The 26,056-nt window shown below is 42.8% G+C and overlaps 1 protein-coding gene across 2 annotated transcripts in view; it reads left to right on the top strand.

The window, feature by feature from the left end:
- The first annotated feature begins 1,474 nt into the window (after positions 1-1,474).
- MYO3A (myosin IIIA) overlaps positions 1,475-26,056 on the top strand; it is a 200,148-nt gene continuing 175,566 nt past the window's right edge. The window contains exons 1-2 of one of the 2 annotated variants that reach the window (XM_005302809.3): positions 1,475-2,056; positions 17,342-17,524. In XM_005302809.3, the coding sequence (XP_005302866.2) occupies positions 17,357-17,524 (168 nt within the window). In that variant the 5' untranslated portion in view covers positions 1,475-2,056; positions 17,342-17,356. The remainder of the gene's footprint in view (positions 2,057-17,341; positions 17,525-26,056) is intronic. The other variant, XM_065586866.1, reaches the window with a different exon arrangement.

Here is a 26,056-nt window from a genome sequence, read left to right as displayed (position 1 = left end):
AACTGATCCCACATACAGCTTTGAGCAATACTGTACATTGCTGCAGAAATAATGTTTATTTAAACCTGTGTTACAGCAGCACCTAGAAGTCCCAACCAAATCAGGGCCCCATTGTGTTATGCACTGTGCAAACATGTAGAAAGAGACAGTCCCTGCCCTGAAGAGTTATAGTCTAAACAGACAAGACAGACAAAGGATGGGAGGGGAGACAGCAGCACAGAGAAACAAAGTGACACCCAAGGTCATGCAGCCAGTCAATGATACATTTCCTTTCCCCTAAACTCATTTTAATCCCTTCCTGCTGATTTTCTTCTTTCCCCATCCCAGCATGCTTTGCTATCTTTCCTCTTTGCTCCTCCAACACACACACACACACACACACCCTTCTCCATAAAACATTTAGGATGAGAGTTTCAAAGCTGCTCAAGGGATTTGGATGCTTGGGGTATCAGTGAAGCCAAAGTTTGGGAGGGGTGAGAGGAGAGAGGAGTTGACTTTAGCCAATTTTCAGGAAGTGTCAATATGTCAAAGAGGTTAGTTTCACCTACTGCTGACTTAGGGTCAGAGTAGGGCCATTTAATGGACCCATGCTACCCCAGAGTGGGAGTCAGAGAGAGATGACGTGGAAGAAAACCAATTGTGATCATCCAAAGGAACCGTGCAGCACATATGATCTCACTGTAGGCCCTGCCTGGTCGCTCTGGGACGTATGTACTAAATTTCACAATGGGTGTAGTGGTAATAGCCAAAAATTTGCCAGATCCAGGTGCTAAGCCAGTTTTTGCAGCTTTTAATGAGCAAGATCTGTTGCTTCCAGATTTTTTTTTTGTTTTTGGATGGCATGGCAAAAGTAATGCTTGTTCTATGGGCTGGTGGTACAATTTTGAAGTATGTGATCAAAGAAAGTTTGTCTGGATCCACATGTCAGCTCTGAGTTTTTGGGACACCTTTGCACTGGGGCGCATCAGGATCTAGATTTTTAAAGTGCAACAGAGGCAATGAAGCTTGTTCTTTTTTTATGGCGGTAGCATCTGGGAAGGTAGTAGTGAAAAAAATGGCAGGATCCAGCAGAAATCACGTGCCAGATCTGGGTATGTGTGGTGCTGCCGCACCAAGATACGTCAGGGTCAGGATGATTTTTTTTTTTGGCACAATGGAAGTATTTGCACTTCTTCTCTGTTTAGGCATTAGAATTTGGGGGCCAGCGAGTAAAACTGGCAGGAGCCCGTTCTGGGTGCTGCACCTGGGGCTTTGCTGTGTTGTTTCCAGGGGATGCAACAAACTGCAGGTGTTTGAGGTGCAATGGGAACACTTACGCTTGTTCTCTATTTTGACAGTACAGTCTGGGGGCTTGGATTGGTACAGAGCTCAGCACGAGCCAGGTGGAGCCAGTTTTCACCTAGATCCATTTTCTGATAAATCCAGCGCCTGCCGCTCACCCAGAGAGAGGAGCTGATCCGCTGCTGCTGCTATTAGTGCAAAGCTCCTGTCGTGGCAACCGGCCCTGCTGGCCTCACATGCACACCGCTCTGCAGCCAGCCAGAGCCCTCCTGTACCTAGGAGCTGCCCGTGGACTGCAGGGAGCAGCTATATAGGGCGCAAGCCCCTTGCCAAGCTGTTGAGCGACTCATTATCCCCAGGCGGTGGAGAGGGGGGAGCAGGGGAGCCCCCCGGCTTTGCTTGGGATTGCAGGAGATTAGTGGGGCAGTTTGCTCATCCCCCGGGCGGAACTGCTGCTGCGTGCTGGGGGCCCGGAGCAGACTGGTGAAGCCCAGGAAGGGGCCCTGGTCTGGGGCAGCGTAGAGCCCCACACAGGGAAGCTGCGCGCAGAGCAAAGCAACTGGGAAACCCGACACTAGTTTCACTCCTCTAGTAACCCCAGGCCCCGGGGTCTTTGCATGAGAGCTGCTGCATGGGCAGGGGCTGCCCGAGCAAGAGAGGAGGTAGCAGGAGCCCGCCCCCCACCCTAGCTGCTGCCCAGGTGCAGGAATCCAGTGGGTAGGTCAATGCATGCAGCTGCTGCCGAGTCTCCTGCCGGCTCCCTGCTCTCCCACAGGTGAGTGACCCTCGTTGTTTGCTTGCTAGGTAGTGAGTAGCAGCAAGGGGCTCAGTCGCTCCTTGCAAAACAAGCAAGCCCCAGCCTGCTGGGTATGGAGTGAGGCTGTTCAGGGGAGCTCCCTAGAGGGGAAGATGCTCGAGGAGTGTAAACCGTCCCGAAGAACACAGGGCAAGGGGGGGAAGCAAAAGCTGCTTCCATACAGCGAGTGGGCTGGAGCTCGCCCCCTTGTTTAATAAACGTCTGTTAAGAGGATAAAGTAGTACAATGGCTCCTGGTGTTTTGCATTTATAATCAGCATAAATGACGTTACATAAACTACCTAGCCAACAAACGCACCTTAGGTAATGCCTCTGCTCACGTTAAAAGGACAAATCTTCTTTGAACCGAAGTTGCCTGTAAAACAGTTTTGGCTTCGATGTGATTGTTGCTGTATACACAGAATGCACCTTTGCACAATGCAGGGAAGAGTGAAAAAGCAGAGAGGGAAAAAGCCTTGTTAAATGACGTTTAAAAGCGTTTTACGTCTGGTGCGAAAAGTTTCCCGGTTAACTGATAATAGCAATGGAATTGACCCTGCAAATAGTACAGCAAATGACTTGTTTACAGACCTTGACTTTGCCTTAAATCGTTAACTCATCAGTCATTAACTGCTGGTAATCTGCAATGTCAAAGGGATTGTTTCCTGAACTTTTTATCATCAGAACCCTGTATGATGTGTTCTATTCCCTTTATCACTGTGGTGTTATTGGAAATAAGCTTCTGGAGGGGAAAAAAGTGGAAAATATTTGGAGGGGGGGGGGAAAAATGTCCAAAGGGCTTGCAAATTATTTTGATCCAGAAGAGACTGAAACTCTTTTTTGCATGGCCACGTATGCGAATTAAGACAAGCAGTGTGTTAGTGGAACTATTAATTTTAAATGTAAATCTGGAACTTTGAGATTGTATTTTATTTTCCAGTTGCTTCCTCTACATGCCATGTAGATGTTTACATCGTGATTTCTTTATATATTGATCACTAGCACATTTTCTTGTTGCCTTTAATGTCTTCCTGATTTTGCTGTCTAATGATTTCAAGCTTTGCTAGAGGTGGCTGATAAAGCTAACCAATTCTTCTTGAATCATTGGTGCTTGTCAAAAGTTTTGAGAAATAGACAAATGGATGTGGTTATTCATACCATATTGATTTTTGACATTATAAACATTTATTGATTTTTTTTTTTTTAAGTCAGCTTGTGGAACTCTTTGCCTGAGGATGTTGTGAACACCAAGACTATAATAGGGTTCAAAAAAGAACTAGATACATTCATGGAGGGATAGGTCCATCAATGGTTATTAGCCAGGATGGGCAGGGAAGGTATCCCTAGTCTCTGTTTGCCAGAAGCTGGGAATGGATGACAAGGGATGGATCACTTGATGATTACCTGTTCTGTTCATTTCTTCTAAAGTGCCTGGCATTGGCATTGTCCACTGTCGGAAAACAGAATACTGGGCTAGATGGACCTTTGGTCTGACCCATTACGGCCATTCTTATGTAAAACTAAGCAATGCTTTAGCTCTGAAAGCCTTGAAAAATTTCTCTTATCACTTGCAATACTTTTCTGTTGGGAGCCACACAATGAAAAGGATAGGATTCAGTTCATTGATTGTTTAATGTCACCTCATTGCGTCTAGATGCACAAGGTCCAAATAAATTTGGTAACATCACCATTCCAGCCTTCCATTATTATCCATAGTTTCATGGGTTTATGCCCTGGCATAAACATTCTCTGTAGCATGACCGTTGGCATAGAAGTCTTACGATCACTTTATTTTACAAGTACAAAAAAAAATTGATTTTTTTTTTACTTTGGTTTTGTTTTTCCTGTACTCTTCATGTGACTAAAAATGGGAATTATGTATTAATTTAGGGCCTGCTGTAGCAGTAGTTGACATCAGACTGTCCACTGTGCAGCCCCATGCATGAGGTTAGATTAGTGGATATGCATGCTCACAGACCTTGCCACCTCTGACCCCCATTACTTTGGAATCCCCCTCCATGATCTTATCATGGAGGTGCATGAATATGTGTAGGCTGCCTGCATGGCCTATAGTCTATCCCTTAGTGTGCAATACAACCATTCTAGTTGGGGGGTGGGGGGGAAATGGGGGACAAGATGGAACCTTTCATGACCGTGCCTTTAGGGATGAAGATCAATTGCCCTCTGGGAATGCTCAGGAAATAAATGGAGCCACTCAAGAGCAGCCCTGACCACTTCTGCTACAGTCAACAGGCAAGTCAACTTTTCATGAAGGTAGCAGAGACAATGTCAGCCAGGACACCCAGTCTGTATCCATCAGTAGGAGAAGATCAGTACCAATGTCACCAGTGTGGTTTCTGAACCATATGCAGGACCCTGACAAGGGGGTCATGGAGACCAGAAGCATCTAGTTCAGCATTTCTCAAATGCGGGCACCAGGGGCTTTTCTTGTGGCCACAGCCTCCTAGGTTGTGATGGGGGAGGGGGGACAAAGCAGCTGCCCTTCCCCAGGGCCACCAGCAGGGGCTAGTCCTTGCTCCCTTCTGGAGCCACAAAGACTGTAGAAGCAGGCAACAAGTGTGAGTTCCCCACCTTCCTAGGAGTGGTGGTGCTCGGGCTTCAGCCCTGGGGTGGTGGGTGGCAGGTTCTGGCCATGTGGTGTGGTCTCTGTGACCCAGTCGCAGGGCTTCAGGCTCCAGCCCCGGACTCATCACCCCTGGCCCTCCCCATCTAGGGCTTAATTTGTCCCCCCCAGCTTGCCTGGGCTGAGTAAGTCTGCTGTGAAAAGTAGCAGATTTACTAGCTAGCACATCTTTTTATTTATTTATTATTTTAAAATCAACCAAATAAAGCAAAACATGCAAAGCACCCTGTGTTTCTATTTATTTTGTTTAGGTCCAGTTAAAGAATAGAGACAACTGTACATTATTTTTATTATTGAGTCTGGAAAAAAAACCCTACTAAATACATTACAATGATTTGGACATGAATATGTGCATATTTATTTGTTTTTTCCTAAAATTAATTATTTTAGGAAAAATTGTGAGAGCGGCCACCAGCAAGAGTTCATGGCCACACTCCTAAAGTCACCAAAAACTTTGTTGTGAGAACCCCCTCTAGTTACTCTGTGAATTGTCTTGCAACCGCCTTATCTATATATTAACCAAAAATGGAAGGTTGCCCACTGGATGACATCTAGCATTGCCAGCATCAGACATTGGTTTCTTGAGTAAAGATCACACAACAGCTTCCTTTAAGGAATCAAGCACCATGCCTTCCATAAGGGAAGCCTGGGCAATCTCCTTCAGCAGTGGACCCAGTTCAGTTAATTTGGTTTGGTCTTCCATAACTTTTGAATTATGGCCATGGAATATGTTGCCTTTTAATGAGAGAAAATTAAATAGAAAAAAATTCCCTAACCATGTGCCATCTTCCTTTGTGTTTCATTGCCATATTACATTGGGTTGGGCTACCCTTGTTGCTGGCCCCTGCAAGGTTGAACTGTTGGTATCATGGCAATCTCTGTGGATGGTTCCTGGCTCTTCAAAGCATCATTGGTCAAAGCCCAAGTCTAGCAACTCCTCCATCTGACTTGCTATCTTCTTGATTTTTGGAATGTTACTTGGGATTATTTATTTGGCAGCTTCCCAAGCTCTAGCTTTTTTCTGACATTAGTATTTTATTTTTATTCATGCAAGCAAATGGTAATCTAGTGGACTAAACATAGGATTGCGTTCTGGGAACTGTTAATTTTTTACTCCTGGTTTGCTATGTGACTTTGGGCAAATCACTAATCTTCTCTGGAGCTCAATTTCCTCATCTGTACAATAGAGATAAAGGGGTGATATTCTCACAACCAATCCCATGAGTTATTCCCTCCCCTGGAACCCAGTAGCTGATGTATTTAGATGTTGGTCTAGTCAAAGGACATTTAAAAAAGTGAATAAAGATAATTTAAAGGATCATTATGGCTAAAAATAGTTTGCCTTTGAAGAAGATATCTGAAATTAAGTCTAATACTTTGGGCTCAGTTGTGCCCCCAGGTATACCTTGCTCGTGCCTGACAACAACAGTAACATCTCAGATAAGTAAACAAGAAGTTCCTGTATCCCATAAATGGCTTTGAAGGTAGAAGGAAATAAATTTCAGGATGAGGTCTTCTCAGTTCTCTAGACCTAGTACAATATATGGGCCACTTGCTTGGCCAAAATGACACAATGATAATGTCCTTTAAATGAACGGCAATCAAAGCTTTTATTTTTTCCATATCAACTTCTACATATTTTTTTGAAAGTTGCTTGTCAACAACAAAGATATTGTTACCCAGGGTTTTGCTGAACCCAAAGCGGTTGGTACCTTTACTCTTTGCGAGGTGGTGGCAGGACATAAATCAATGGGGATATGGCCCATCCAGTCAAGAGATAGTTGATGGAAACAGGCAAACCAAAAGTGCTTTCACTCAAAGCCAGAGGTGAAAGTAAGCCAGTACCCCATGCCAGACTGGACCGGCTTCTGCGGCGGTGATTTAAAGGGCCCGGTGCTCTGGCTGCTGCGGGGAGCCCCAGGCCCTTTAAATCCCCGCTGGAGCTCTGGCAGCCGGGCTCAGGCGGGGATTTAAAGGGCCCGGAGCTCCGGCCGCTGCGGGAAGCTCTGGGCCCTTTAATTTGCCCCTGAGCCCCAGGGCTTCCCGACACTTCTGCAGCTGGTAGCTCTGGGGTGATTTAAAGGTCCCGCCTCTTCTGGTTGAGGCCATGCCCCCGCTCAGGACTCCGGCATACCGGTAAATCCTTTAAGTTACTTTCACCCCTGCTCAAAGCGTCTACTCTGTTTAGTTCCTAGCACTTACATGTGTCTGCAGCAGGTTAGAAGAGCACCCCAAATTAACTCAGGATTCATATTTGCCCAAGATCTTGAGGAGGTCTCGAATGGATTTCTATAGATGTCCAGTGGCCAGCCTTCTGTTTGCAGGGGAACTTGAGAGGTGTTCAAGTGTCTTTTTTTTAAATGATCAAGCTAAGTGTGGAGTTTTCTAGCTTGTCCAGCAGGGAATTTTCCATCAGTTAACCAGCTATATTTCACAAAGCACTAGTTAACTATTGCCATACTTTCCATCGTGCAAAACTGCATGCTTCGGCAAAAAGCTTAAATCAGGAAGGCACAGGATCATGTTTACTCCTCATGCTCACTCACTTCCCCCATCCCCTCCTGGTCTATTAGTTGTGCTAAGGCTTCGGAAAGAGCCTTTCTTGCTGCTTTCAGCAATGGGCATAACAATTGTTTTTCCAGCTGTGGGCAGTGGTCTAGGCATGTTACTGGGTTCGGCCTATCAGAAATTTCCCCCTCCTACAACATCATCTTCATTTCTATGGAAAAACTTGAAATCCAGATAGTGGAGGTCCTTTAAAACAAATTGTAGTCATGATATAATGCTGATTCAGGGGTCAATTCTACTCTTATTGAGCTCAATGGAGATCCCTGTGAATTTGAAAGGGAGCAGGATTGGGAACACTCATTCAGTACGTGCTGGACCAGATCCTGTGCTGGTATAAATCAGTGTAGCTCCATCAAACGATTGTCTGCTGATTTACACCAGCTAGGGGTAGCAATCCATGATCATGGCTGAAACAATCCAATTTATATTTTATTGGAGAATTAAGTTATTTGGGCATTTGTCCCAAAGTGCTAGCTATTAGCTTGATGGATGTCACACTGGAGCTCCATATGCTCCTGACTTCTCTAAGCCCTGGTCTGTGCTACAGAGTTAGGTTGATGTAAGGCAGCTTACGTCGACCTAACTCTGTAAGCATTTACACTAAAATGTAGCTCTCACTGATGTAACTTGCCCACTGGACCAACTTAACTCCACCACTGGGAAGGGTATAGTGATTAAGTTGATGTAGTTCGGTCGACAGTGTCATTGTAGATGCTGCCTTGCTTGCATCGACTGTTGCTGCCTTTCAGAAGCTGTCCCACAATGCCCCACACTGACCGTTAAATAAGAGCAAGCATTCCTGACGAGGACACACATCGTCCACACAAGGAGCATAGTGTGAACATGCAAATGCAGTGGTGGTATGTAGACATAACTTAGGTCAACTTAATTTTGTAGTTAGACTTGTCCTAAGAAGCACTTACATTTACAGTAAATTTCCTTATAAATGCTTGTCAGAACAAGCACAAACCAGGGGCAGTAAGAGGAGTTAAGGAGCTTGTCTTGGTGGTTTTATTAGTTATACTGTGGTAGTGCTTAGAGGCCCCAATCTGGCTTCCACCTCCCATTATGCTAGGCACTCTACACATATGTCATCTTGCCCCAAAGAGTTTACAAGCCAAACATTCAACAAGAGGCAGCAGGTAGAGAAAAGCTGCTGTGGAGAGGACAGTGACACATTTGTGTTTGGTATGAGCCGCAGTCACAGCATAGCCACTGCCAAGTGGTTTGCAGGCATCACAAAGGTAGTGCGTTTTAAGGAGGTATTCGCAGGGGTGACATGGGAGAAAGGGCGAAGGTGCCTGAGGGAAAACTGGACTAGTGGGTGTTGTAGGCTAGCATTGTTGGCAGAGTAGAAGTAGGGGGTCAGCAGCTGTTAGTGTATGAGAGTGGCAGCTAGGGTGATGCTAAGTTGTGGCGGTGCCTTAGTGGTAAAGACAAGTTACTTGTTTTTGCAGTCGGTGAAGGTGCGAAAGTGAAGAGCCAGGAAGATATTCTTAGTGGCAGCACTTTTAATTTAATTTGAAGGTAGCAACATTGCATTTGTCAAGGCCAGAAAGGAGAAGGTTATAGTAGTCAAGAGACAAGATGATGAGCCTGGACTGGAGTGTTTTATCTGCACGGACTGAATTTCCAGGGGTTATTTTGAGGGTGGGGAAGGAGCTGGTATCCGTTATGAACTCCCACGGTGTAAAGCGATTAAAAGTCACTGAATGCTTGAACAAGGGTTTTTATTTTTATATTTGATACTGAAAGTATCAGATGAAAATCTGTCCTTTATGTGCAGTCAGGGGCGCTGGAACAATTTTTATAGTAAGAGTGCTGAGAACCATTGAACCAAACTGTAAACCCTGTATATAATGGAAACCACTTCAAGTCGGGGTGCGGTAGCACCCAGCACCTATGTGTGCAGTACACTGGAAAAATCAGCAGAATAGTAAACGTGATCACAATTTAGAATCTCTGTCACACTTGCCAGCTAGGTTACTCGCAGGCTGTCATTCATTCTAGCTTGACATACTTTATAGCTTTGCTGTGGGCTTTCTTGATAGTAATGACAGGTTTCAGAGTAGCAGCCGTGTTAGTCTGTATCCGCAAAAAGAACAGGAGTACTTGTGGCACCTTAGAGACTAACAAATTTATTAGAGCATAAGCTTTCGTGGACTACAGCCCACTTCTTCGGATGCATCCGAAGTAGTCCACGAAAGCTTATGCTCTAATAAATTTGCTTGATAGTAATGTTACAATCTATGGACCTAAGTTTCTATTAGAGATAAACATATTTCATTGAGCTGTCATGATGTAATCCAGGGATCGGGAACCTTTGGCATGTGGCCCATCATGGAAATCTGCTGGCAGGCTGGGATGGTTTGTTTACCTGCAGTGCCTGCAGGTTTGGCCGATCACAGCTCCCGTGGCGCGCGATTTGCCACTTCAAGCCAATGGGGGCTGCAGGAAGGGCGGCCAGCACATCCCTCGGCCCGCACCGCTTTCCGCAGCCCCCACTGGCCTGGAATGGCAAACTGCAGCCCGTGGGAGCTGCGATCGGCCGAACCTGTGGACACTGTAGATAAACAAACCATCGCGGCCCATCAGTGGATTTCTCTGAGGGGCCGTGTGCCAAAGGTTACTGATCCCTGATGTAACCTGTTGCCTGTTCTCCATCCCTCACCACAGAGTGTGATGGGTCTCTCTCACCTGCCAGGCAATCCTATTTTATCACTTCTACCATAACATGGTAGCCTTCTGCTAGTCTCAATCCCTAGAGGCAAATATGGATGAATCAGTTAATTCCAGCTGCATTTTATTAATGGCTAGGAAATTTAATTTAGCCATTTGGGATGGCACTTCCATACACATGCTTTTTCCTATAAGATTTCATTTGCCCCCTTGCCTTATCAAAGAAGGATGGCTTTTTGGTTAAGGTACTGGGCTGGGAGTCAGGAGCTCTGGTGTGACTGGTTGGATCACAGAAACCCCCTTGGGGCTGCCAACTGATGTGCCAAGACTACTTTTGCCCCTGCTTTCCTTACCAGCTTGGGACTCCAGCACCCTGTCTTGTTGAGCCAGACACACCCATCTGCTCCAACTCAGACCCAAGGTCTGAACCATATGCCCCACAGCTGCAGACTTAACTAAAAGCAGCTTACAGAAGTGTTCCTGTCTATAACACTCAGATGCCCAACTCCCAATGGGGTCTAAACCCCAAATAAATTCATTTTACCCTGTATAAAGCTTATACAGAGTAAACTCATAAATTGTTCACCCTCTAGAACACTGATAGAGAGAGATGCACAGCTGTTTGCCCCCCTGTGACAATGCGGTTCTGGCGGAACCCAACTGAGAGTGCCAACTCAGGACAAATTGCTCAAATAGGGCAGTTACAGCCCAAGGCTGGGGTTTTTTCCACCTCTAAGGCAAACCAAACCAGCCAGACTAAGAGGACTTCAGTCTCACCCCACTGGCTAACTGCAAGTCTCACAAGCAATCCCCTTAGACACTCCAGTTTCCCAGTATTACCACCAGTACCACTCGTTATGGGGACAAATGGTTATGAAAACCAATACCCCAGTAAAAGAAAAAGGTTCTCCTGATCCCAAAGGACCAAGCCCCAGACCCAGGTCAATATACAAATCAGATCTTACCCACAAATCACGCTGTTGTCAATTCTTTAGAATCTAAAAGTTTATTCATAAAAGGAAAAAGATAGAGATGAGAGTTAGAATTGGTTAAATGGAATCAATTACATACAGTAATGGCAAAGTTCTTGGTTCAGGCTTGCAGCAGCGATGGAATAAACTGCAGGTTCAAATCAAGTCTCTGGAATACATCCCCCGCTGGGATGGGTCCTCAGTCCTTTGTTCAAAGCTTCAGCTTGTAGCAAAGTTCCTCCAGAGGTATGAAGCAGGATTGAAGACAAGATGGAGATGAGGCATCAGCCTTATATAGTCTTTTCCAGGTGTAAGAACACCTCTTTGTTCTTACTGTGGAAAATTACAGCAAAATGGAGTCTGGAGTCACACGGGCCAGTCCCTGCATACTTTGCTGAGTTACAAGGCGTATCTGCCTTCTCTCAATGGGTCCATTGTATAGCTGATGGTCCTTAATGGGCCATCAAGCAGGCTAGGCAGAGCTAACACCAGTTTGTCTGGGATGTCACCCAGCAGCATAGCATAAGTTTTGAAATACAGACAGTATAGAGCCAATATTCATAACTGCAACTACAAAAGTGATACACACATATAGACAGCATAATCATAACCAATAAACCATAACCTTGTCTTAGACACCCCATTTGACCCCCTTTATACAAGATTTGCGTGCCACTACAGGACCTTGGTTGCAACAATGATCTATATGGTCCCAGATTATATCAATAACGTCACACCCCCCTTGTATTAATACATACTCTGGGTTAATTAATAAGTAAAAATTGATTTTATTAACTACAGAAACTAGGATTTAAGTGGTTCCAAGTAGTAACAGACAGACCAAAGTGAATTACCAAGTAAAATAAAATATAACCCGCAAATCTAACCCTAATACGGTAATAAGAGTGATTACAGATAAAATCTCACCGTCAGAGATGTTTCAATAAGTTTCTTTCACAGACTGGATGCCTTCCTAGTCTGGGCACAGTCCTTTACCCTGGTACAGCCCTTGTTCCAGCTCAGATGGTAGCTAGGAGATTTCGCATGATGGCTCCTCACTTTGTTCTGTTCCACCCACTTATATATCTTTGCATAAGGCGGGAATCCTTTGTCCCTCTCTGGCTTCCCACCCCCTCCTTCTCAATGGAATAGCACCAGGTTAAAGATGGATTCCAGTTCAGGTGACATAATCACATACCAGCACACAGGTATACAGGAAGACTTAGAAGTAAAACAGAGCCATCTGCAGTCGATTGTCCTGGTTGGTGGGAGCCATCAAGATTCCAAACCACCATTAATGGCCCACACTTTGCATAATTACAATAGGCCCTCAGTTATATTTCATATTTCTAGTTTCAGATACAAGAGTGATACATTTATACAAATAGAATGACCACACTCTGTAGATTATAAGCTTTGTAATGATACCTTACAAGAAAGCTTTTGCATGAAGCATATTTCAGTTACATTATATTGAAACTCATTAGCATATTTTCATAAAATCATATAGAGTGCACCGTCACATCTGGGTTCTAGGCTTGTCTCTGCCCCAGACTTCTAATGTGATGTTGGGCTTCACATCTGTGCCTCAGTTCTCCCTCTTTAAAGTGGAGATAATGCTGCTCCCTTTCTCCCACCCTTTGTTCTGTCTAGTAAGCTCTCTGGGTCAGGGACTTTCTCTTGCTGTGTTTTGTACGGTGCTCAGAATGGGGCCCTGATCTAGGTTGGGATCTCTATGCACTACTGTAATACTAAATATTTTTGTGAGTGTAAGAGGGGTACCTTCCCCTTTAAGGGTCAGAAGGCCTTGTGCCTGTCAGGGTGTGGGATTTAAGAGGAGGAAGGCCCAGCAGTTGAGTGCTGGCTAGGGAGGAGAGCAGACAGACTGTTCCAATGAGAGGTAAGTAGCTGGGCTTGCACTAGGAACTGCCTGTGGCCTGCCTGAGGCCCTTGGTTAAGATGGTAGACCTGACCTGGATGGTTGAGCTGACTGAAGTCCAGGAGCTGGCGAGACAAGCTGTTGCTGCTGGGATACTGCCTGCAGGGAATGGGGCTGAAGGCTGAGCCCAGCAGGACAGAAAACTTGTCTTTTGATGTTGTATTGAACTTGAACTAAGGAATTCTGTTACCCCAGAAGGGGTTTGTGATGGGTTGGATCACAGAACCCCCCCTGGGGAGCTGCCACCTAATGTGCCAAGACTACCTCTACTCCTGTTTTCCCTGCCAGCTCAGGACTCCAGCACCCTGTCTTGCTGAGCCAGACACTCCCGTCTGCTCCAACACAGACCCAGGGTCTGAATTACTTGCCTCAAAGCTGCAGGTTTACCTGAAAGCAGCTCACAGAAGTGTGCTTGATTTTAACACTCAGATGCCCAACTCCCAATGGGGTCTAAACCCAAATAAATCCGTTTTACCCTGTATAAAGCTTATGCAGGGTAAACTCATAAATTGTTCGCCCTCTATAATACTGATGGAGCGATGCAGTTGTTTACTCCCCCAGGTATTAATACATACTCTGAGTTAATTAATAAGTAAAAAGTGATTTTATTAAATACAGAAAGTAGGATTTAAGTGGTTCCAAGTACTAACCGACAGAACAAAGTAAGTCACCAAGCAAAATAAAATAAAATGCGCACAGCTATGTCTATTCAAACTGAATACAGATAATCTCACCCTCAGAGATGCTTCAGTGAGTTTCTTTCTTTTCTCAGACTAGACACCTTCCAGGCCTGGGCACAATTCTTTTCCCTGGTACAGCTCTTGTTCCAGCTCAGATGGTAGCTAGGGGATTCTTCATGATGGCTCCTCTCTCCCTTTGTTCTGTTCTACCCCTTTATATATCTTTTGCATAAGGCGGGAACCCTTTGTCCCTCTGGGTTTCCACCCCCCGTCACTGGAAAAGCACCAGGTTAAAGATGGATTCCAGTTCAGGTGACATGATCACATGTCACTGCAAGACTTCATTACCCACTTGCCAGCACACACATATACAGGAAGACTCACAGGTAAAACACACCCATCTGCAGATGATGGTCCTGATTAATGGCAGTCATCAAGATTCCAAACCACCATTAATGGCCCACACTTTGCATAATTACAATAGGCCCTCAGAGTTATATTTTATATTTCTAGTTTCAGATACAAGAGTGGTACATTTATACAAACAGGATGATCACACTCAGATTATAAGCTTTGTAATGAGACCTTACAAGAGACCTTTTGCATGAAGCATATCCCAGTTACATTATATTCACTTATCATATTTTTATAAAACCATATAGACTGCACAATGTCACAGGGTTGAACACTGTAAAGTGGCTAGGTTGGAGGGCCAAGTCACCTCTATGGCAGGAGCAGGCCAAAGATGATAGTGGGGAAACTGAGGCAGAAGTGCCACAGCACTGGGTCTTTTTGTGTGGGGTACTCTGGGATGGTGAGACTGGAACAGTGAGGTTCTGCATTAGGTGCACATTGCTGCACACGCTTTCATTATGTTGTGGACATCTAAATTCCCGTGTAGGCATCTAGATTACTTGCTTACCTGAAAGACCTTTATTTTTACAGCAATCCTGCAATATATGTTCTAAATATCTAGCCAAATTTGGACAACTGTATCCTTATACTGGTAACACTGTATAAAAATGATTAATATATTAAAGAAAGCAGTGCCAATATGCTGGAAATCTTAACATAAGATGGAAAATCATTAGTGAAACTGTTCTATTCACAATGTAGAACTGTGTACAACATACCAATGCAGTTTCTAACATCAGGCTAACACACTGTAACTTACTCTGCTAACATGGGCTTAGGCTGATGAGACAATGACTAGTGTAGCATATTTGAAAAACATTATCCCAAGATTTTAAAAATGATTGTCTAAAAAGCATTTTTTAAAATCAGAGTACTTATTTAGCTGTCTCAATAAGGACTTAAGAACCTAACATCTCAGCCATCCATTTTTAAAAATCATGGCCCTACATGTAGGAAAATGAGAAAACAGCCTTTAAAGCAATTTCTGATGAGATTTTTGATTGAGTCAAACCTCTGTGAGGAGTGTTCTGATTTTTTACACTGAAGATGCTGGACATTTAGCAGATATAAAATAAAGACTTAGGTTGCACTAGTGGATTGTATACTTGATTGAACTGGATGTAAGTGTAACCCTCCCTTTACAGTATTTAAAATGAGCATTAAAAAATGTTCACCGCTAAACACATCTTCCATCACACTGCATGCTATGTGTCAAAAGGACACAATATTGTGAAAGGATTCCCCTCCTTGGACGGTGTTAGTTATATGCAGCTTAATTTAAAATGTACATACATGTAAATTCTAAGAATAGGGTCTGTGATGGGTTCGGTCACAGAGACCCCCTTGTGAATGTCACCTGACATGCTGATAGGGTTACCAGATGACAAGAACAAATATCGGGACACATTGGGGGGGACTGCTGCTGCCGAAGCAAAAAAAAAAAAAAGCCGGAGTGCAAAATATTGGGACAAATGGTCATACATTGGTCAAGATGCGGGACAACAACTAAATATTGGGACAGTCCCGATTTTATTGGGACAGCTGATCACCTTACATGCTGAAATTACCTCTGAGCCTGTTTTCCGTGCCAGCTTGGGATTCCAGAACCCTGCCTTGTTGAGCCAGACATGCTAGCCTGCTGCACTCGGGGTTCGGGCCACGTCCCCAAAGCTGCAGGCTTTAAGTGAAAACAATTCTGCAGGTTACCTGACTCCAGCACTGAGACACCCAGCTCTCCCTGGGATCCACACCCCAAATAAATCTGTTTTACTCTGTATAAAGCTTATACAGGGTAAACTCCTAAATTGTCTGCCCTCTAGAACACTGATAGAGATATATGCACAGCTGTTTGCTCCCCTAGGTATTAATCACTTACTCTGGGTTCACTAATAAGTTATTTAATTGAGTATAAAAAGTAGGATTTAATGGTTCCAAGTAATAACAGACAGAACAAAGTAAGTTACCAAGCAAAATAATGCAAAAACACGCAAGTCTAAGCCTAATACAGTAAGAAACTGATTACAGATAACATCTCACCCTCAGAGATGTTCCAATAAGCTTCTTTCACAGACTAGACTCCTTCCTAGTCTGGGCCCAATCCTTTCCCCAGTACAGTTCTTATTAGTTCCAGCAGAAATCTTAGGTGTTAAGCAGGGGATTTCTCATGACTGGCCGCCTCTTTCTTCTGCTCCACCCCCTTTTATCGCTTTGGCACAAGGCGTGACTCTTTTTTGTCTCTCTGGGTCCCCACCCCTCCTTCTAAATGGAAAAGTACCAGATTTAAGATGGATTCCAGCATCATGTGATATGGTCATATGTCCTGTGAGACCCCAGCCTCCATTCTTCCTGGGCTGGCCCACACGTACACAGGAAGGTTTGCAAGTAAACAGAGCCATTTACAGTTCATTGATTCTGAAGCACCCTTAATGGCTTCTACTTAATATGTTTACAGGCGAGACTCATCTTATGCGGGGGTTCCGTTCCACGGTTAGCATGTAAAGGGAAAACCGCGTATAGTCAAAATTACATTGAGTTGAATGGCGGGCGGAATTGCCCGCGCTACATGTACAGTATTAAAATTGTTATTTTTCTTTTTTTGTTTTGTTTTTGCCGACCGCGTAAAGCTGAAATCGCGCGTGTTAAATACGCGCAAAATGCAACTGACCTGTACATTAGTAATACAAGTTTATATCTTATTCTCTTAACTCCAGACATAGAAATAATACATGCAAACAAATGGGATGAACACACTCAGTAGATTATAAACTTTGGAATGATACCTTACAATAAAGAATATTCCAGTTACATCACATTCACATTTATAAGCATAGTTTCATAAAGCATATGGAGTGCAACATCACAGGGTCCTAAAAGTTGACAGTCTACTTTGAAGTTTTAACTTGGGCTGCATGGAACTATTGCATCATTCCTCAGTAAGATTTTGTCATTGTTCCCTTTAAAGCATTATCCATAATGGGCAAAGCCCATATCCATGGCTTTCATAGACCAATTCTCAGCAGGCATAACCTTTTCCCTCCACCCTCAGCTTAAATTCTGGCCCTGTTTGAAATCAATGGAAAAACTCTTATCGACTTCAATGGGGCCAGGATCTCACTCAAAAGTATGCAGTTCACCTTCTCTCCATTTCATACCATGTTGATCTTACCATCAATATTTAGCACAAATTCTTTTGTCCTTGTCCTTTTGAGTTCCATTGCTGAGATATGTACACTGTATGCCAGAGCAGTTCCAGGCTGCAGTTACATCTGAGATTAGAACTGATATCTTAGTTTTATCACATTTATAAGCAATTAATAGCAACTGACTTCTTATATGAAATGAAAACTGAAATGAGGTTTTTTCTTTCCAGGAACCGATATCTGAGATGCTTCCATTAACTGGGAAAACAATAATATTTGATAGTTTTCCTGATCCTTCAGAAACATGGGAAATAATTGAGACTATTGGCAAAGGAACATATGGCAAAGTTTTTAAAGTGTTGAACAAAAAAAATGGCAGCAAAGCAGCAGTCAAAATCTTGGACCCAGTTCACGTAAGCTACTTTAATATTAAATTGTTTTTTATTTAGTTGTAACTTACTATGTAACCTCATATGTTGGTTTGTCGGTTGTATTAGAAAAATAAAGTGGAAAATAACCATTATTTGTAAACATTTGACCAAGATGTTTTCTAGCTACATATGTATTTTTAGGCCTGTCAAGCGATTAAAAATATTAATCAGGATTAATTGCACTGTTAAACAATAGAATACCAATTATTTAAATATTTTTGTTTTCTACATTTTCAAATATATTGATTTCAATTACAACACAGAACAAAGTGTCCAGTGCTCACTTTATATTTATTTTTTTATTACAAATAGATACTATAAAAACAAAACAAATAGTATTTTTCAATTCACCTCATACAAGTACAGTAATACAATCTCTTTATCATGAAAGTTGAACTTACAAATGTAGAATTATGTACAAAAAATAACTGCATTCAAAAACAAAACAATGTAAAACTTTAGAGCCTACAAGTCCACTCAGTCCTACTTCTTGTTCAGTCACTCAGACAAACACATTTTTTACATTTGCAGGAAATAATGCTACCCACTTCTTGTTTACAATGTCACCTGAAAGCTAGAACAGGTGTTCACATGGCACTGTTGTAGCCGGCGTCGCAAGATATTTATTTGTCAGATTCATTAAAGATTCACATGTCCCTTCATGCTTCAACCACCATTCCAAAGGACATGCGTCCATGCTAATGGGGGGTTCTGCTCAATAACTATCCAGAGCAGTGCAGACCCGATGCATGTTCACTTTCATCACCTGAATCAAATTCCACAAGGAGAAGATTGATTTTCTTTTTTTGGTGGTTCGGGATTTGTAGTTTCCACATTGGAATGTTGCTCTTTTAAGACTTCTGAAAGCATGCTTCACACCTCATCCCTCTCAGATTTTGGAAGGCACCTCAGATTCTTAAACCTTGGGTTGAGTGCTGTAGCTATCTTTAGAAATCTTACATTGGTATCTTCTTTGCGTTTTGTCAAATCTGCAGTGGAAGTGTTCTTAAAATGAACAACATGTGCTGGGTCATCATCCGACATTGCTATAACATGAAATATATGGCAGAATGTGGGTAAAACAGAGTAGGGGACATACTATTCTCCCCCAAGGAGTTCAATCACAGATTTAATTAACACATTTTTTAACGAGCATCATCAGCATGGAAGCATGTCCTCTCTGGAATGATGGCCAAAGCATGTAGGGGCATACGAATGTTTAGCATATGTGGCATATGAAAACCTTGCGATGCCGGCTTCAGAAGTGCCATACAAACGCCTGTTCTCACTTTCAGGTGACATTGTAAATAAGAATTATCTCCTGTAAATATAAAAAACATTTTTGTCTTAGCAATTGGCTGAACAAGAAGTAGCACTGAATGGACTTGTAGGCTCTAAAGTTTTACATTGTTTTGTTTTTGAGTGCAGTTATGTAACAAAAAAATTTTTACATTTGTAAGTTGCGATAAAGAGATTGCATTACGGTATTGTATGAGATGAATTGAAAAATATGATTTTTTTATCGTTTTTACTGTGCAAATATTTGTAATCAAAATATAAAGTGAGCACTGTACACGTTGTATTCTGTGTTGTAATTGAAACCAATATATTAGAAAATGTAGAAAAACATCCAAAATATTTAATACATTTCAATTGGTATTTTGTTTAACAGTGTGATTAAAACTGCAATTAATCGCGATTAATTTTTTTTGAGTGAATCGTGTGACTTAACTGTGATTAGTCGACATCCCTAGTATTTTTCTTATGGTTTGTGTTCTTGGGAATGACACTTGCCTGTTTAATTGACCAGATGTAATCAATCAATCAAGGATATGAACTTTGTTAATTCTAATTTAGAATTAGTTTCAGCATTGAATTCTCTTTAGTATTGATCAAACACTTTTTTATTTTTCTTCTAGAAAAAGTTCTAAATTCTCTTATGGGTTGCACGTACAGAATTCCAACTGTCTTATAATTATATAGTTTCACCATTAGTCCCTTTTACTTTTTTACATACTAGCTATGAGAGTCTCTTAATGTCAAATAAATCAGCCATTCCCTTCCAAGACAATAGAATGCATGTTTGAGTGTGCTTATCTAGATTATATGCAATACATTACTCTTCTAAAATAGAATGATAAATATTTATAGGTTCAGCATTTCCAAATATGTTCTGTGCTTAACAAAACATAAGGACCAAGTCTTCCACTTCCTTGATGAATTTACCATCTAAAAAGACAAAGGCAACAATCCTTACACACACAGCACCAGATGACCAGGAGGTAGATTCACTATACAGCATAACATATTTTTTATAAATAACTGAAATTCTTTGGATGACTGACAGATTAGTAGTTAATAGGCCTTGTGGAAGTAGTTTTTTCTGAGGAGAGACTTGAAAGAGGAGAAGAGAACTCAACAGGACCATTCTTGTTAGTAACCACAGATCCTTCCGTTGCAAATAGATCCAAGCGGGCAGACCTTTGTGCGTTTATGGAACTCCATTGTCTTCAGTTGAGCTACATAGGTGCCAAGGGCCTTTCGGTTTGGATATGCTTGCAGTGGGCAGTAGACCACAAAATATAGACAATGAGACATTCCTACTCATCTCTTTCAAATGGCCTGTGCTATATAGAATGTCAGATTAGATGTTCGTAATCATAGGCGCCAACTTATTTTGGAAAAAAAATAGTGGGTGCTTAGCACCCACGCGCAGTCAGCTCCCTCCCCCCTCACCTGTTAGCAGCTCTGCCAATCAACTCCTCCCCCTCCCTCCCAGTGCCTCTCGCCCGCCGTGATCAGCTGTTCCGCGGTATGCAGGAGGCACTGGGAGGGAGGGGGAGGAGTGGGGACAAGGCATGCTCAGGGGAGGGAGTAGAATTGGGTGGGAAGAGGTGGGGCGGAATGGAGGCGGGAAGAAGCGGTGTGGGAGTGTGGCCTTGGGGAAGGGGGGGCAGGCTGGGGCAGAGTGAGGGTTGAGCACCCCCGGGCAAAGGAAAAAGCCGGTGCCTGTGATCGTAATGGTTCTTTCTGGCCTTAAAACCTATGAAATGTATTAATGTTGTAAACTTGCTATTAAATTTATCTTCACTCTGGTTCTTGTTAGTCTCTCTGTTTTTCACGTGTGTTTTCCACGCCAGAAATGGGGCCCATTCTTCATTCATCATCTTGTCACATTTTAAAAGCAAAAATAATTCACAGGCAAAAGATTACAATCTTAATGACATTAATTTAAATGCATTAAAACATCATACAGCATCTTACTGCTTTTTGTAAACAGGGTCCTTCAATTTTACTGCAGACTCTGAATAATCAGGGCTCTCTTGCGACCCATGGTCAGCTGAATGCCTACATAGCAGAAAACATTTTTTTGCACCAATCTATTTCACAAGAATGCATGAATGTTTGGTATTAACTGGATTATTGAAAGAGGCAGGGAAGCAATATAGCAGTGATGTCAGAAAATCACAAACCACTTTGCAAAGGGGAAGGAAAGGAAGGAGGGTGGAGATGGGAGGGAGAGAAGAAATAAAGCTGATGTCAGGGGAAAGAAGAAAGGAGGAGGAATTGGAGCAGAGGAAGAGGGGAGAGTCTGAAGGAGCTGGAATGAGTGAGAGGCGACAACGACAGAATTGGTCAGAAAATGATTACTCTTTTTTACAGAACATTTAGGCAAAAATAATTACTTTACTTTTTTGTCAATTTTCAGGGAAAAAAGGCAACTTTTTGTAGAAGAAAAATATTATTTTGTTTCTCTTTGTTTTCATCCTAAACTGCCTACGACTAAAAAGTTTCAACTGGAACCTCAGAAATTTTCAGCCAAAAATGAAAATATTTGGTTTTCCAACAAACAATCAAAAATTGTTGAGAAAAAGCAGATACTTTTTCCAAAAAATCTTCATTTAATCAAAACCCAAATTTACCGTCCAAACCCAGGAAACTTTCCACTAGCCCAGAAACAGACACTTCACTAAGTGGATAAACAAGTGATCCATTAGGTGGTCAGCAGTAACTGGACAGCAAGAAATGTAGTAGAATAATAACTCTGAATCACCTAATTTCTGGATGGACTTGCCCTACTTCTTGATCCTTACAATGTTGTTGTTATATCTACATTATATTGGCATTATCTGCTATACTTGTGAGTCACTTCACCCTAATGTGACTATGAATATTGTAAGTAGGGTGTATGGAATGAACTAGACTTCTTTCTGCAGTTTAAACTGAAGGATTTATTAATGGCTGCAGAGGGAGCCATTGTGATGAGAAAAAAAAAAGCACCTTATGGGCTCCCTTCTTTTAATTTTACATTTTTGCTGTAGCTACACAATTGCTAAATTTGAGAGACAAACTTGGATGGGTGAAAATCATGACTACATAAGAGAAAACATGTCAAATATTGTTCAATAATTATCATAAATTACATGATTTTGGGAGATCTGAGACTAAGAACTTTAATCCTTAAGAGCTTTTGAAAGCTCCTTGTTGAATAACAGTTAAGAATGTGTAAAAGTGGAACAGGAAGGAGAATATTTATATGTGAAATAATAATAATTTGAGAGCCATTTTCATGTCCAAACTATACAAACTCCTCATTCTCTTGATTATCAAGTCCAGTAAACTTGATGGATAATTTGGCTAAAAATCTTAATGTCAGTTATTATTAAAAGGTGCCTTTTTATTGCTTATGGAGAAATTTGACCGTTTTATGAGCAGTTTGGGTTTTGTGCAATGTTTTATTAAGGTAAACATAACCAAATATATCCAGTTAATATATTTATCTTCCCCCATAAAATGAAGAGGAAGATTTCCTTTCCGTTATAGATGGAATGAATATTCTATTCATAGTCTCTCTCTCTCTCTCTCTCATTTCTTGTTATAAATGGAGCAAACCATATAATATCCGAGTGCCCCTCGGGAGACAATAACCTCTATTAAATCACAGTAGGGCAGTGGTCCAATTTTCCTCTCCATTTCCCTGAGGCAGCCATGGCTATGGTGTATCTGTTGTGGCTTTTAACTTTTTTGTTTTTAATTTCTTTCTTTCTCCTAGCAGACACACTCAGTCCCTCTTCTCCTCCCTTTTTACCCTTATTTCTCCCCCCCCCCTTCCTTCTCTGCTGAGTTCCTGTTTTTAGGTGTGTCTGTGAGAACACTAATTTGAAGAAGTGAGTTTCACTTTTTCGTGTGGAAGGCAGGGAGATTTTTGGTTATTCTTGCCTCTTCCAATAATGGGATCCAAAGCCTGGCTCCTGTGGCTAAGAGAACCTTTCTCCCATTCCATAAGCATCATCCTTAAAATTAAAAACTTCATAGTTCCCTTGGAACATAAGAGGTCATGGGTGGTTGTCATAACACAGAGAGAGGCTCTCTGAGGTATGTTCAAGGCCCTAGTGGGACTGGCCTAAGTTTAACAATGACTAAGACGAACAGGAGTACTTGTGGCACCTTAGAGACTAACAAATTTATTAGAGCATAAGCTTTCGTGGACTACAGCCCACTTCTTCGGATGCATATAGAATGGAACATATATTGAGGAGATATATATACACACATACAGAGAGCATAAACAGGTGGGAGTTGTCTTACCAACTCTGAGAGGCCAATTAATTAAGAGAAAAAAAACTTTTGAAGTGATAATCAAGCTAGCCCAGTACAGACAGTTTGATAAGAAGTGTGAGAATACTTACAAGGGGAGATAGATTCAATGTTTGTAATGGCTCAGCCATTCCCAGTCCTTATTCAAACCGGAGTTGATTGTGTCTAGTTTGCATATCATATTCTAGCTCAGCAGTCTCTCGTTGGAGTCTGTTTTTGAAGTTTTTCTGTTGTAATATAGCCACCCGCAGGTCTGTCACTGAATGACCAGACAGGTTAAAGTGTTCTCCCACTGGGTTTTGAGTATTTTGATTCCTGATGTCAGATTTGTGTCCATTAATTCTTTTGCGTAGAGACTGTCCGGTTTGGCCAATGTACATGGCAGAGGGGCATTGCTGGCACATGATGGCATATATCACATTGGTAGATGTGCAGGTGAACGAGCCCCTGATGTATGGCTGATGTGATTAGGTCCTATGATGATGTCACTTGAATAGATATGTGGACAGAGTTGGCATCGGGGTTTGTTACAAGGATAGGTTCCTGGGTTAGTGGTTTTGTTCAGTGATGTGTGGTTGCTGGTGAGTATTTGCTTTAGGTTGGGGGGTTGTCTGTAAGCGAGGACAGGTCTGTCTCCCAAGATCTGTGAGAGTAAAGGATCATCTTTCAGGATAGGTTGTAGATCTCTGATGATGCGCTGGAGAGGTTTTAGTTGGGGGCTGAAGGTGACAGCTAGTGGTGTTCTGTTATTTTCTTTGTTGGGCCTGTCTTGTAGGAGGTGACTTCTGGGTACTCGTCTGACTAAGACTACATTTTAGCCACGGGTATTTTTAGTAAAAGTCATGGACAAGTCACGGACAGTAAACAAAAATTCACGGCCCAGGACCTGTCCATAACTTTTACTATATACCCCTGACTAAAACTGGGGGAGGGCAGCCTGGGACCCCCGGGACCCCCACTGTTGCTGGGGGGAGGGGGAAATGGCAGGCACGCCTACCCCTCAGCAGCTGCAGAGTTTGGGTGTGGGAGGGGGCAGGGGGTTGGGGCACAGGACGGGGTGAGGTGGGCTTTGGGCAGCACTTACCTGGGGGGCTCCTGGCAGCGGCGACATGCCCCTTGCTCAGCTCCTAGGTGGAGGCTTGGCCAGGCAGCTGTGCACGCTGCCTCCACCCAGAGCGCCAGCTTCACACTTCCCATTGGCCAGGAACTGCAGTAGTGAAGTAGTGCAGCTCCATTTCAAGTGTAGACGAGCCCGCAGTTAACCCTTTATACTGTTTGTCTTTGAAGTGTTTGCAGGTGATCAGCAGACAAAAGCTCGGGGTGAAGCTTCAAAGGCTGAATCCATAGGTCAGAGTTTGCAGTCCCCTCCTCCTAAGTATTTCTTAGGAATTCTGCTTCACACATATTGTCACAAAAGATAATTGGTCTCTGCCCAATTGTTCAGCATAGTCTTTTGGAGTTCACAGTACTTTCCAATGGTTGCATTCGTCCTGCCTTCCTTTTAAAGAAGTTCCATACATTCGCACAATAATCTAAAGATTTGCATTTTTAATATAATGAACGCCTAAAATAATTAAATGTAATTCAGTGAGGTTTGTGCATGATATTGACGGAAGTTACTATAACTGTCACACCCTGTTCCCTCCTAAAGACATTTGTAAATAAACACAATCAATCTGCAATAGCTCAAGATACTGGTCATCTGTCGAAGACGCAAGGGCATATGGAGCAGTAGATTTCAGCAATGATCACAATCTTTGTATTGCCAAACTGAAATTAAAATGGGAAAAGATCAGCTTTAAATAAAAAGTGGCAAAGAAAGTCAACGTTACAGAGCTGAGCACAAAAGAGTACTGTGAGAAATTCCAGCTTGAGCTAAGACACAGATTTAGTCACTGGCAGAGGCAGAAGAAAGTGAGACTGGACCTAAAGAAAAAAGGGCAATACTCAGACACACATGTTACAAGTTGCAGTAACTGTTGGATATCAACACAGATTTCGGCTTTGTTTATATTAGCACTTTTGTTTGCAAAACTTTTGTTGGTCGGGGCGTGACCGACATAAGTTTCACCAACAAAAGCACCAGTGTGGACAGCACTATGTCGGCAGGAGATGCTCTTCCGCTGACATAGCTACTGCCGCTTATTCAGGGTGGTTTAATTATGCCAGTGGGAGAGCTCTCTCCCACCAGCCTAGAGCAGCTAGATGGGAGACCTTACAGCTGCGTCACTATAAGGTCTGTGGTGTAGACATAACCTTAGGCCTGGTCTACACTACGGGGTTAGGTCGAATTTAGCCACGTTAGATCAATTTTAAAATGAATGCGTCCACACAACCAACCCCATTCCGTCGACTTAAAGGACTTCTGTACTCCTCCCTGGCGAGGGGAGAAGGGCTAAAATCGACCTTGCTGGGTTGAATTTGGGGTAGTGTGGACGCAAAATCGACAGTACTGGCCTCTGGGAGCTATCCCAGAGTGCTCCAATGTGACCGCTCTGGACAGCGCTTTGAACTCCGATGCACTAGCCAGGTACACAGGAAAAGCTCCGGGAACTTTTGAATTTAATTTCCTGTTTGGTCAGCGTGGTGAACTCAGCAGCACAGGTGACCATGCAGTCCCCCCAGAATCATAGAGCGTAGAATGTTTCTACGCTCCCCCTATCATCTCCAACCCTGAGGTTATCGCAGATTAGAAGGCGAAAAAAACGCACTCGCGATTACATGTTTTCTGAGCTCAGGCAGTCCTCCCGCACTGATAGGGCACAGCTTAATGCATGGAAGCATTCAGTGGCAGAGGCCAGGAAAGAATTAAGTGAGCGCGAAGAGTGGAGGCAGAATGCAATGCTGAGGCTAATGGGGGAGCAAACGGACATGATGAAGTGTCTGTTGGAGTTGCAGGAAAGCCAGCAAGAGCAC

The sequence above is a fragment of the Chrysemys picta genome, chromosome 2 (genome assembly GCF_011386835.1).
Source record: "Chrysemys picta bellii isolate R12L10 chromosome 2, ASM1138683v2, whole genome shotgun sequence".
Classification (NCBI taxonomy): domain Eukaryota; kingdom Metazoa; phylum Chordata; order Testudines; family Emydidae; genus Chrysemys; species Chrysemys picta.
Note: the sequence above shows the minus strand (reverse complement) of the source record. Positions and strands in the feature narration are given on the sequence as shown.